Source organism: Myotis davidii, unplaced genomic scaffold (genome assembly GCF_000327345.1).
Source record: "Myotis davidii unplaced genomic scaffold, ASM32734v1 scaffold562, whole genome shotgun sequence".
NCBI classification, from domain to species: domain Eukaryota; kingdom Metazoa; phylum Chordata; class Mammalia; order Chiroptera; family Vespertilionidae; genus Myotis; species Myotis davidii.
This window is the reverse complement of record NW_006293953.1, coordinates 2,424,040-2,436,718: the sequence shown is the minus strand read 5'-3', so window position 1 is coordinate 2,436,718 and position 12,679 is coordinate 2,424,040. Positions and strand designations below refer to the sequence as shown.

Sequence of the window (12,679 nt, the reverse complement as noted above, 5' to 3'; positions counted from 1 at the left end):
TAAGAGAAAAATATCAGTATTTCTCCATAGATTTAAATGAGACCCAAGCTCTTAACCATAATATTAAAAATGTCCAGGACAGCCCTAACTGGTTTGGCTCAGTGGATAGAGCGTCAGCCTGTGGACTGAAGGGTCCCAGGTTTGATTCCGGTCAAGGGCACATGTCTGGGTTGCAGGCTTGATCCTCAGCAGGGAGTGTGCAGGAGGCAGGCCATCAGTGATTGTCTCTCATCATTGATGTTTCTATCTCTCCCTTCCTTTCTGAAATCAATAAAAAAAAAAGGTATTTTTTTAGAAAATTAAAAATACTCGAAGGAGAGAATGGGAGTTAGTGTTTACTGGGCACAGAGTTTTAGTTTGGAAAGAGGAACAAGTTCTGGAGATGGATGTGGTGATGGTTGCACAACAATGTGAATGTACTAGTGTATTTAGTACACTTAAAATGGATTTAAATGGTAGATTTTATGCTATTATGTTTTACCGCAATTTAAAAAAATACTTCAAGTAAGAATGAAGAACTTGATCTTTCTTCAGCTTTTTCATAAATAGAAGATATACGTATACCAAATGGAACTTTTAGAAGAGAAAAATACAATAATTGAAATTTTTAAAAACCTGAATGGATGGGCTAAACAATAAAATGGAACTGTCACAGGAAAGAATCTGTGAACTTGAAGAAAGATACATAGAAATTACCCAATCTGAACAACAGAGGGAAATATAAAATAAAATAAAATAAAATAAACAGGGTATAAGGGACCTGTGGCACAATTTCAAAAGATCTGACATGTATATCATCAAAGTAGCAGAAATTATAAGGGATAGAGTGCAGTGCACGAATGTTTACAGCAGCTCTATTCATAATTCCCCCAAATAGGAAATAACCCCTTCAATGGGTAAACCCATAAACACACTATGTATATCTACACAGGATATAAAAAGGAATGGACTAGCCCTGGCTAGCATGGCTCTGTGGTTAGAGTGCTGGTCTGCACACCGAGAGTCTCGGGTTTCATTCCAGGTAAAGGGCAGGTACCTGGGTTGTGGGTTCATTCCCCACCCCTGGTCAGTCAGGAAGCAACTGATGGACTTGTCTCTCTCACATCAATGCTTCTCTCTCTCTCTCCCTCTCTCCCCTCCCTTACACTCCCTCTAAAAAAAATCAATAGGAAAATATCTTCACTCCTTGGGTGAGGATTTAAAAAAAAGGAATGAACTATTGATACCTGCAACAACCTAGATGAGTCTCAGTGACATTATTCTGACTGAAAAAAGCTTATTTCAAAAGGTGACGCACTCTATGATTCCATGACATTCTCAAATAGACAAAACTATAGTGACAGATGGGTGGCTACCACAGGCTAAGGGTGGGAAGAGCATGTCACTACAAAGCGAAACATGAGGGTTTTGGAGGAGTGATGAAACTGTTCTGCATCCTGTTTGTGGTGGTGGTTACGCAAATCTACCCGTGCTAAAATCCATACAACTATACAAAAAAATTTACTCTATGTTAAAACAAGCAAACAATCTTTCCCCTCCTCTTCTTCTCCCCACCCCCAGGCACCTCTAACCTCCTCTCTCCTGAGCTTCAAGGGCCCTTCTTTTTGCCACTGTAACTTATTTCCTGAGTCCATTTCTTCTACCACTCACTTCTATCTCTGTGACTTTCTTTCTTTTTTGTTAATCTTCACCCGAGGATATTTTTTTCCATTGATTTTTAGGGAGAGTGGAAGGGAGAGGGAGAGACAGAGAGAGAAACATCGATGGCAGAGAGACACATCGCTTAGTTGCCTCCTGCATGCGCCCTGACCAGGACTGGAGATGGAACCTACAACTGAGGTACATGCCCTTGATTGGAATAGAACCTGGGACCCTTCCGTCTCCAGGCTGACGCTGAGCCAAACTGTCTAGGGCCTCTGTGACTTTCTAAATAAAATTTCTCTTATTAAAATAAATAAATAAATAAATAAAGAAATAAAAGCCTGGCCAGCGTGGTTCAGTGGTTGAGCATAGACCTATGAACTAGGAAGTCACAGTTTGATTTCCAGTCAGGGCACAGGCCTGGGTTACAGGCTCTATCCCTAGTGTGGGGCGTGCATGAGGCCACTGATCAATGATTCTCTCTTATCATTGATGTTTCTATCTCTCTCTCCCTCTTTAAAATAAAAAACAACAACAACAAAACACCAATCCCTCTCCCCCTCCCTCTGCAAAAAACCCCACCAAGCAAACAGAAAGCTTGTGGTAGTCACTCTCCAAGATGGTCCACAGTGATCCTCACCTCCTTGTACTTATGGCCTTGTGTAGTCCCCTCTCACATTGAATAAGCATGGCCTGTGTGACCCATAGAAATGGCAGAAGTGAGGGTGTATGACTCCTGAGGCTAAGTCGTAAAAGGCATCACAACTTCTGTCCTGGTCTCTTGAATCACTCGCACTGGGGGAAGCCAGCCACGAAGTTGAGAGGTCACCTCAAGCAATCCTGTGAGAGGAGCTGAGGCCTCTCACCAACACCAACCCCAACTTGCCAGCCACCTTGGAAATGGAACCTCCAGCCACAGTCAAGCCTTCAGATGAGTACAGCCCTGGCCAATAACTGACTACCACCCTGTGAGAGACCAGAACTGCTCAGGCAAGCTGCTCCCAAATTCCTGACCCACACAGAAGCTCTGAGAAATATGTGACTATTCTTGCTTTAAGAAACTATATTTTGGGGTCACTTGTTATGCAGCAATAGATAACTATAATGCTGAAATACAGATAATATAAAATAGGTAATAGAAAACCTAAGTCAGATCATGTCACTCCCCTGCTCAAGACCTCCCCATGGCTTCTCACATCAATCACATAAATGCTAAGGCAAGGTCCACTCTGATCTGGCTCCGGCTCCCTCTCATACTTCACCCACTACCCTTCCTCTCTGTCCCTCAAATATGATAGGCTAACTTCCACTCCAGCCCTTCTGTACTTGCTGTTCCCTCTGCCTGCAATGCTGTTCCTTCTGCCTGGAATGCTCTTCCACAGACATCCATACAACTTACTAACTCACCTCCTGCAGGCCTCTGCTCAAATGTTACCTGGACACAGAGGCCTTCTCTGACCACCCCAGTCACTCCCTTTCATAGTCTCCTTGTTTTTTAATCCTCACCTGAGGATATGTTTTATTGATTTTAGAGAGAGAGGAAGAGGGAGAAACATTGATATGAGAGAAAAACATCGATTGGTTGTCTCCCACATGCTCCCCAACCAGGCCCGGGGATTAAGCCCACAACCGAGGTATGTGCCCTGACTGGGAATCAAACCCTCGACCTTTGGGTGTATGAGACGACACTCCTACCAACCAAGCCATACTGGCCAGGGCCAGTGGGCAGTCTTATACGCCAAGCCACGGGTTAGGTGCTAGAAGAGGGAGATGTATCAGACATGGCCCTTGTTCCTAGGAAGCTCTCATCTAGCTGGGGAAACCAAGAAGCAAATGTCTTCTGATTAGTGACATGAGAGGCAACACAGCATGGGACTAAGAACACTGACACTTGTCCCATACTTTCAGGGTTCGAGCCACTCATAAGCTGTATGTTAGCTTCTGTAAAGTGCTTAGACCACAGTCTTGGAGCATGGGAAACAATACATGTTGGTTATTATTATAATTTCAAGGTGCTGTAGGAGCTCAGAAGAGGAAATTTTTAGAATAAGATCTTGAAACATTAATGAGGAAAGTCTTGACTATAGCATGGAGTTGTGAAGAGTGAGTAGAATATGAATGGGCAATAGTTTCTCTTTTACAGTAATTTCAATACTTGGCCCTCCCCTTTGATAGTCCCATGGTCTTATTCTGTGGGTCTTCAGGGCCTGGCATAAAAATAAAGCTGAGTGAGGGTCTCCCTATCTTCATAATTCACATGCCATTATTTACTTACCCTTTTTCTCTAAATCAACTCACTTTTTGTAACCTAAATTAAGAGGAAACTCTAAACCACATCTGTAAATGAAAATATGCAAATACAAAGTATCCAAAAGTAAGTATAATGAAAGCAAAACTGATGTCTGACTGTGAGGCCTGCTCTCCGTAACGACATGCTGGCACAGAACGGAGACTTTCTCTTTGGAATTGTTAGTAGGACCGAGGACACTGGAAAGCTCTTTCTCTTCTGCGAGCGCCCTGTACCTTCTTGGACGCTGTTAGAGAAGGGAAACAGCTCCCATATTGGAGAGAATGAAGGTATGCTACCAAATTTTTTTTAAAATTCTTTATTATTTCAAGTATTACATACGTCTCCTTTCCCCCCATTGACCTCTGCCTGGCCACTCCAAATCTGTTTTAAGAGGGGAGGATTTTTAGACTGGGGCGGGGTCTCCTCCCAGGCTTTCCCTCTGCCACCCTTGGTGGGCACTGTTCCCCACTTCTGCTGAGTCACTGAATGTGGGGAAAGAGGTGTTTTCTGGAAAATACCTTTTGTCCCTTCCCTTCCCTTCCCTTCCCACTGTTTACTTGGTTGGGCTTGGCATCCTAGGCTGATGCTCAGTAAAGGATTAGATATAAAAACAAATCAAACCTGCTTGCCCTTAAACAATGTTATCCAGGTTTCAAGTAAGAATCTGAACTCTGACAATATAATCCATATTACATATAAATCTGATTTGCCTTTGGGCTATGGGGTTTTCCTATCAACTCCTCTAAGGATAGAGAAAAATGAAGAGAAGGGATCTTTATTTCCGGGCCTAGGAATGCTTTTTATTATTACCCTCAAAGCTTTTTTGAAGTGAATAGAACATGAAAATGAGATCTCATCTCTTTGTTTTCCCCTCTATTCTGTCCTTCCTTTCTTACTCCCTTACTCTCCACCTTCGTCTATATTTTCAGAGGATCTATGATGTATCAGGACAGTGTTTCCCAGCTTTGGTTCCTGTGAACACTATTTCTATTTAATCCACAATCTGTCTCTACTGGAAATTACTTTTTTTAAAAAAATGTAATTCCCATTGTTTTGCTTATAAAAATGTGGACCCATTCCTAAAACAATAAAATCAATTAAATCAAGGGTTTGACTATCTGGTTGTATACTTCCCAGTATACACAATAAATCAGTCAATGTTGCATTACGGGGCACCGCCTAAAGCTACCCCATTGATCACGTGTGTGATGGAAAGCTCCAGGGCTGGGGGCAGAGCAGGCCTTCCATAGGTGCTTTCTGGTTAACCCACAGTCTTACGACCAGTGTTGCTCGAGCTCTAGCTCCTGGAGAGCTTAAGATTCCTAGAGAGCTAAGATTTCCAGAGCTTCTGATTCAGCAGAGCTGGGGGAGTAGGGCAGCTGGGAGTCTGCATTTCTTTCTTTCTTTTCTTTTTTTTTAAGATTCTAGTATACATTTATTTTTCATAATAAACAAACTGGGGTCAGAAAATTTGAGTAACTTGAGAAGACAAAGAGTTATTGAGAAGTGACCACAGGAAATTGAATCCAGACCCTTATACATTTGAAATCCAATGTTAACCTCTTAAAAATATCTAGTTATATTATTCATCACAGCAAAGTACCACTTCTATGGGAATTTGGTCTTGGGAATCTGCATCTCTAACATGCTGTCCAGGTGATGTCCATGGTGCTGGTCTGAGTACAACTGAAGTATAGGTCTCAGGCTGCTGGGCATCAACCCACCAGATTCTGATTGTTCAGGTCTGGGTGAGTCCTTGGAATCTTTATTAACCAGCGTTCCAAGGAACCTCTGGAGACCACCTTTGAGAAACACTGCTGGGACCACCAATAGCACCTGGAATTCAGAGGTTAGGTGTAGAGGTGAGTGACCTGCCTCAAGGTCACTCTGCAAGTCAGGGACAACTCCTCTCTGTTGCTTGGGTCTTAAGCCTCAGCACATCCTGGACTTCCCTTTCCCTCCTACCCCTCATTTAGTGTGTCAGGGAACCCCGCTGGCCCTTCTCTAAAATTTGGACTTGGGGCTGAGACTGTAAATGAAACAAGGCTGTAAAATGTTTAGAATTGTTGAAAATGGGAGTTCATTTTATAACTTATTAGAGGCCCAGTGCACAAAAATTTGTGCACTCGGGGGTCCCTTAGCCCGGCCTGTACCCATTTGCAGTTCAGGACCCCTTGGGGGATGTCCACCTGTCAATTTAGGCCCACTTGTAGTCAGACATCCTCTGGCAGCCAGGGAGCCCTTGGGGGATGTCCGACTAAAGGCTTAGGCCCCCAAGGGAGCTGTGATGAGGAAGCTGGGGTGACAGAGGAGCCACTCTGTCCCACCCCGTCGGCCTGGGTCGGGTTGCACACGGGACCGCCAGGTGGCAAATAGCAGGCCCGGATGGTGGCGGGGCAGGTGGGATGGCACTGACCCGCCCTGCCTGAAGTATGCAAATTAGCCACCATCTTTGTTGGCAGTTAATTTGCATATCATGCTGATTTGCCAATGGGAGGCATAGCAAAGGTATGGTCAATTATCATGTCTGTCTATTATTAGATAGGATGATTCCTATGTGATTTTTTTCCATAATGAAAGTCTTTATATTTAAACCTATGAGCTAACAAAACCATGTCTATATATATATATATATATATGTATATATATATATATATATACACATATATATATATATACTTAATTGATTTCAGAGAGGAAGGGAGAGGGAGAGAAAAAAACATCAATGATGAGCCTGATTGGCGTGGCTCAGTGGTTGAATGTAGACCTATGAATCGGGAGTTCATGGTTCGAATCCTGATCAGGGCATGATATACTACTTTATTGTCTTTTTTAGTAGAATGAAAATTCCTTGAGAGCAAAGACTTTATGTCTGATTCTCTGCTGAATCCCTAGAACTTAACACAGAGCCTGGCACATAGTAGTTGATCAATAAATACCTGTTACTAAAAGGATGTTGAATAACCACTCAAGGGAACTATAGCTTCATGTGGCTTTCTGTTTCTCGGGTGATCTCCCCCAAATCCCCTGGCAGTGGCCAACCCATGGCAGAAGCCCAAATGGGAGTAAAGTGCATCCTATGAACCGAGGGCAGCGCGAGCATGTGGTTACCAGGACTGGCTTTGGGAGGTCAAATCCTGGCTTACAGCCTCCACCTACCTGTGTGGCCCTAGGAAAACTATGAGCATTTTCTAAGCATCCATTTTCCTTGTGCAGGAAGAGGATAATAACAGTTCCTACTTCCCAGGGCTGGGGTGGGGACTAAATCAGAGACTGCCCATAAATCACTGAACAAGCACAGTGCCTGGCACAGAGTAGGCGTGCGACAAGAGGCAAACGAACGAACAGTCACAGGTGAGCCTTTGTCTCTTTCACGTTTACAATGTGCTCTTGTACATGCTTTATCTGATTTGAGCCCTTCAACAACTCAGTCAGTTTTATCACCATTTTATAGCCGAGAAAACTGGGTCAAAGAGGAATAAAGTGCTTGCCTAAGAACACACAACTGACTGCAACTCTGGTGCCCTCTCTCCCAGAAACATAAGCTATTATTACAGCCGATGCTAGCCAACATGATTTGGATGGCCCTTCAGAGCCCAGACATGTGCCTCGTGTGAGGCGGTGATGGACACATGAATCTAACCAATGAAATCAGCCTTCCCAACTAGCCGATGGAGGCAGGAGTACACACGTGGGCTCCATGTCTCTGAATGAGGCTCATGAACAAGTCTGAATAGATAAACTACCTCTCAGAGTCTATCTAGCATGTAAAAATGTCACTATTTTCCCAAGAGCAAAAATACAAAAGCCCTTTCTGTATAGTCTCTCCTGCTTAGAGTTGCACAGCAGCCCTAAGCAATAAATGTCACCTTTGGTGTTTGACACCCTTGCTGCCCTGCAACCTCTGGCCAGTCTGCCCTGACCAAAAACTGAATAGATAAACTACCTCTCAGAGTCTATCTAGCATGTAAAAATGTCACTATTTTCCCAAGAGCAAAAATACAAAAGCCCTTTCTGTATAGTCTCTCCTGCTTAGAGTTGCACAGCAGCCCTAAGCAATAAATGTCACCTTTGGTGTTTGACACCCTTGCTGCCCTGCAACCTCTGGCCAGTCTGCCCTGACCAAAAAAAATGTCACTAAAAAAAAAAAAAAAAAAAAAAAAAATTCCCTTCCAAAGCCCCTGACTAAAGATCTGGGCCTGGCTCTCATGAGAATATCCTTCATCTTCCCGGGATCGAAGACCAAGAGAAATCCCAGGATGGTGAGAGATCTGCAGGTATTAATTAGACTTGAATTTTAGAACCAAAAGTCAGACTCTCAGGAGTCATGGATTATTACAACCACAGCATCTGGGAGACAAAGAAATTTACGAATGTAACACCTTAAGGCTCATGGGATCAGAGGTAACATTGGACAGGAGAGGACAAAAGTTGCTTCGAAACCGGGTCTCCAATGCATCCCAGGTTTGGTCAGAGGCTTAGCAAACACTCCCTTGTGAGAACATGGTCTGAGGGCTCCAGCTGCAGGAGAAAGGCTGGGAGTACAGACCTTGGATACCAACTTACTGGCAAAATTCTACAGCCAGGCCCGAGGCAAGAGAGCAGGAGAGGAGATGGCAGCCTTCAGAAGGACCCCGCCAGGCTGGACAGCCCAGTGGTGTGTTATAAGACCCTGATGGTGCCAGGTTTGTGGCAGGCCACCAACTACCAAGAGACGGAGACCAATGCCATGATGGCCTGGTGTGATGGCATGGGCTCTGTGCAGGGAACGTGCCCTGCAAGCAGCACTCAGCTGTCAGTGGAACTCTGTGGCACCATGACTGGGAACTTCTATTTGCAAAGTGTTTACAATGGAGGACAGTGCCCAAACCCTGGAAAGGGATCAAGAAGTGGGGTCGACAGTGGCTCTGGTGAAGCAGTGGAGATGAGTCTGAGGGCCATTCTGGGGGTCATATGGAAGTGGTGAACACCCCCACCCCACCCCTGGCCTCATCTACATTCAGTAAGGTCACTTACGTTAATTAGGTACTTACGTTAATAAACTTCATTGATTTTTTTAAAATGAGAGAGAATGCTAGGGTAGTCATGACCTTGTATCAAAACTAGGCTGCTCAGAGTGAAACTGGACAATCAATTGGTCTGGGCTGCCTGTCACTACTTGAGCCAATTAAGTAGAGATGGGGTTGAATCACATATGAGCGTTTATTCCAATAATGCTGGCAGTATGAGAGAGCAGCAGGTCATCCACAAAAATCTGCTCTCCATCCCTCCCTCCCCCCCATAAACCAGCTGCTTATATTGGGTAGAAGGACAAAGATTACACAGGGAAGTAGGCAAAAGGAATAAGAATAGGTATGCAAAATGGGCAGTTTACAGGTAATGTGGGCTGGGGGTTTGCAAAGGCCTGGAGTTTTGCAAAAGTCTGGGGGCTTGTAAAGAGCTGGCACCTCTGGTTTCTGCAACAAAATTGTTAATCTTTCCATGATAACAGACAGCTCCCAGATGTGGAAGATGGGACGAATTTCCAGGTGAGCTCCCAGGTCCCGTGTGCAACTCCCAGCCAGGTGGGAATGTACTTTCTTTAATCATAACAAAACAATGACAGTGAACAGAGCATGATTAATCTATATATATAAAAGCCTAAGTGACCAAATGACAATTTGACCAGTTGCTATGATGGGCACTGACCATCAGGGGGCAGACATTCAACGCAGGAGCTGCCCCTGGTGGTCAGTGCACTCCCACAGTGAGAGCGCCACTCAGCTGTCTGACGGGTGCCAGCCGATGCTAGCCAACATGGCTAGCGGGGCTGGGATGAGCAGGAGCTGCTTGGGGGCCCAGCCCCAGCTCGGGCTCCTCCCCGGCTGCCTGCTCCTTCGAGAGGGAGCAGGCCAGGCTGAGGGATTCGTGCACTGGGCCTCTAGTATTTCTTATAATTATAGCTGGTCCCCAATATTCTATTTCTGCCCCTAATTAGAGCAGAGTAGACCAAAAGACAGTGGTTGGACTGTTTTGCTGGTGTGAGAAACTCCCAGAAGCACAGGAGCAGGGAAGATGGTCTGGCTCCTAGGAACCTGGAAGTCCTGTACCCGGGGAGATGGGCCATCTTCTGCCCCAGGAAGTCCCTGGTACTTTTCTGTCCTTGGCAGCTGCTTCTCTTTTTGGCCTGCTCCTTTGGGGATCAATCCTGGGAGCAGCTCTGGGTGCCAGGCCTGGCTGGAGAGACCAGCTAGGCTGGTGACGTGCTCCAGCCTAGATCAGAACTCGTCCCGCAACTGTGGGGGCCAGTCCATGCCAAAGAAAGAGGATGTCCTCCCCATGAGGTCTCGTTCCCGTTTCACGAACGCGGAGAAGGAGGAGACACAGTTGCCTATGAAGTGGTCGGCTTGGCCAAGGATGTACAGGTCGATCTGGGCCACCTCAGGCTGCAGGCTCACCACCTTCACCTGCAGAAGGAAGGGCAGGGCATTTTAGCCAGGGTGAAGGCCAAGGTGGCCAGCTCAGCCAAGGCCTGCAGCCACATTCCCCGGGTTCTTCCCTGTGCTGAGTTACAGACACAACAGGAGGTGTGAGAGGATTAAGAGGTAGGGCCGGCATCTAAGAGACGTGTTGCCCAGCAGTTGCCCTGGCCTACCCCCACATGGAACACTAGCCCAGCACTCTTCCCACTGCCAGCCTTAGCTCCAAACACGCCACTCATTCACACTCACCTCCGCTGGCTAGTTTCCTTTGCCTGGAACACCTTTTCTCTGCCCATTGAAATCCCTACCATACTCTCAAGTCTCAGCTCAAGTTCTACCTTTCTCATGAAGCCCTAGACTGACAGGCTTGGCTGCCCGCACCAAACTGTGATCTGACCAGAGTGCTCCACCCATCCACTTCTGTTGCGCGATGCCTCTGAGCCTAAAATCTTATCCAATTTATTTCCAAGATATTCCCCAAAGGTAAACCCTTCTCTTGATGGAATACCACTTCCTGGCCAGCCACCATCCTCCCTTACCTCTTCACTGGTCTCCTCACTGCCTCTCCTCCTGGCCTGCTCACCACAGTGCAGCCAGAGAAAATCTTTTTAGATACATCTAACCCCATCATCTCCACCTCAAATGGTGCCCTACTGTTCTTCAGGTAAAGGTGGCAAATCTTTTTTAAAAATATGTTTTTATTGATTTCAGAGAGGAAGGGAGAGGGAGAGATAGAAACATCAATGATGAGAGAATCATTGATTGGCTGCCTCCTGCACACCCCACATGGGGATCGAGCCTGCAACACGGGCATGTGCCCTCACTGGGAATCAAACCATGACCTTCTAGTTCATAGGTTGGCGCTCAACCACTGAGCCATGTCGGCCAGGCGAGATGGCAAACCTTGACTGTGGCCAATAAAGCCTTGTTTAGGTTCCGTTTCCACTTCCTCTCACATCTCCAGCCACTGCGATCCAGGTGCCGACCTTCCTTTACATATGCTCTTCCCCCCGTTTGGGGTGCTTCCCTTTGCTTGGTTAACTCCTACTTGACCTTCACTCTGCAGCTCAAGTCTTGCCTCCCTGGGGAAGTCCTCCCCCACCCCCCCACCCCCCCCAGTCCAGGCAAGGGTCCTCTGTTCTGCACTGACAGAGCCATGTTCCTTTACTTTGGAGTGCATGTCTGTTCGCCGTTTTTACTCCTTAGTGATTCTCTGACTAATGTCAGTCTCCTGCACCTGATGGGGGCTGGGCTGTGTCAGTTTGCTTGTCACTGCTGGCTGGAGCCCTCCTCAAGAAGCATCTGTTGACAGGGCAAGTGAATGAATGAGAGTCCCCCCCTACTCATGGCATGTATTATAGTTCTCTGCGAAGTTTCTTTTCTTGAGTCTAGACCAGCCGTGGGCAAACTACGGCCCGCAGGCCGGATCCGGTCCATTTGAAATGAATAAAACTATTGAAAAAAAAGACCGTACCCTTTTATGTAATGATGTTTACTTTGAATTTATATTAGTTCACACAAACACTCCATCCATGCTTTTGTTCCGGCCCTCTGGTCCAGTTTAAGAACCCATTGTGGCCCTCGAGTCAAAAAGTTTGCCCACCCCTGGGCTAGACTCTAGGCTGTGAGCCCTGGAGGGTCGAATCACCTCTTATTTATCAGTATCTCCAGCTCAGCACTGGCCACGCTTAACGGAGAAGCAAGACTTAGTCCAGAAGAAAGGGGGGCTCTGAACCCAGGGAGAAGGGGGCTGAAGAGTAGGGAAGGGCAAGAACAATGGTGCAGAAACAGGAAATAGAAAATGGCAAGAGGCTCACAGCATAACAAGTACATTAACTAAAAACTCACAAAAAACTCCCTGGGACTCTCCACATGCTTCAACTTAGTACTGAGATGGCAGTGTGGGCAGAGCTGGGCGGAAAGTGCTTTGCTGTCACACAGAGATTTCTGATGTAACAAAAAATCATCATCTTGTTATTTGGATTTTAGCAAAGAAATAATATGAGTTTAATCATGGCCCAAAAACCCCTGAACAATTCCATCCACGCCCTGAAACTTATCCCCTCTGTGTCACACCCATAATTAGCTCTGGCACCTCTTGGGTAAATTCTATCCCTTCCTGGAACTTTGGTTTCCTCAGCAACAAAGCACAGGGGATGGGTTAGAGGTGCTCGGAGGTCTCCCAGCTCTGATATTCTTCTATAAAGTGGGTGGTGGGAGACCAAAATGCACTGACTCAGCACTTTTGTTGTTGTTGTTACTCCTCACCTGAGAATATTTTCCCCCC

The 12,679-nt window shown here is 45.9% G+C and overlaps 1 protein-coding gene across 1 annotated transcript in view; it reads right to left on the bottom strand.

The window, feature by feature from the left end:
• Positions 1-9,828: 9,828 nt before the first annotated feature.
• Positions 9,829-12,679, bottom strand: part of POFUT1 (protein O-fucosyltransferase 1) — a 21,462-nt gene continuing 18,611 nt past the window's right edge. The window contains exon 8 of the mRNA XM_006767888.2: positions 9,829-10,377. Coding sequence (XP_006767951.1) covers positions 10,189-10,377 — 189 coding nt within the window. The 3' untranslated portion in view covers positions 9,829-10,188. The remainder of the gene's footprint in view (positions 10,378-12,679) is intronic.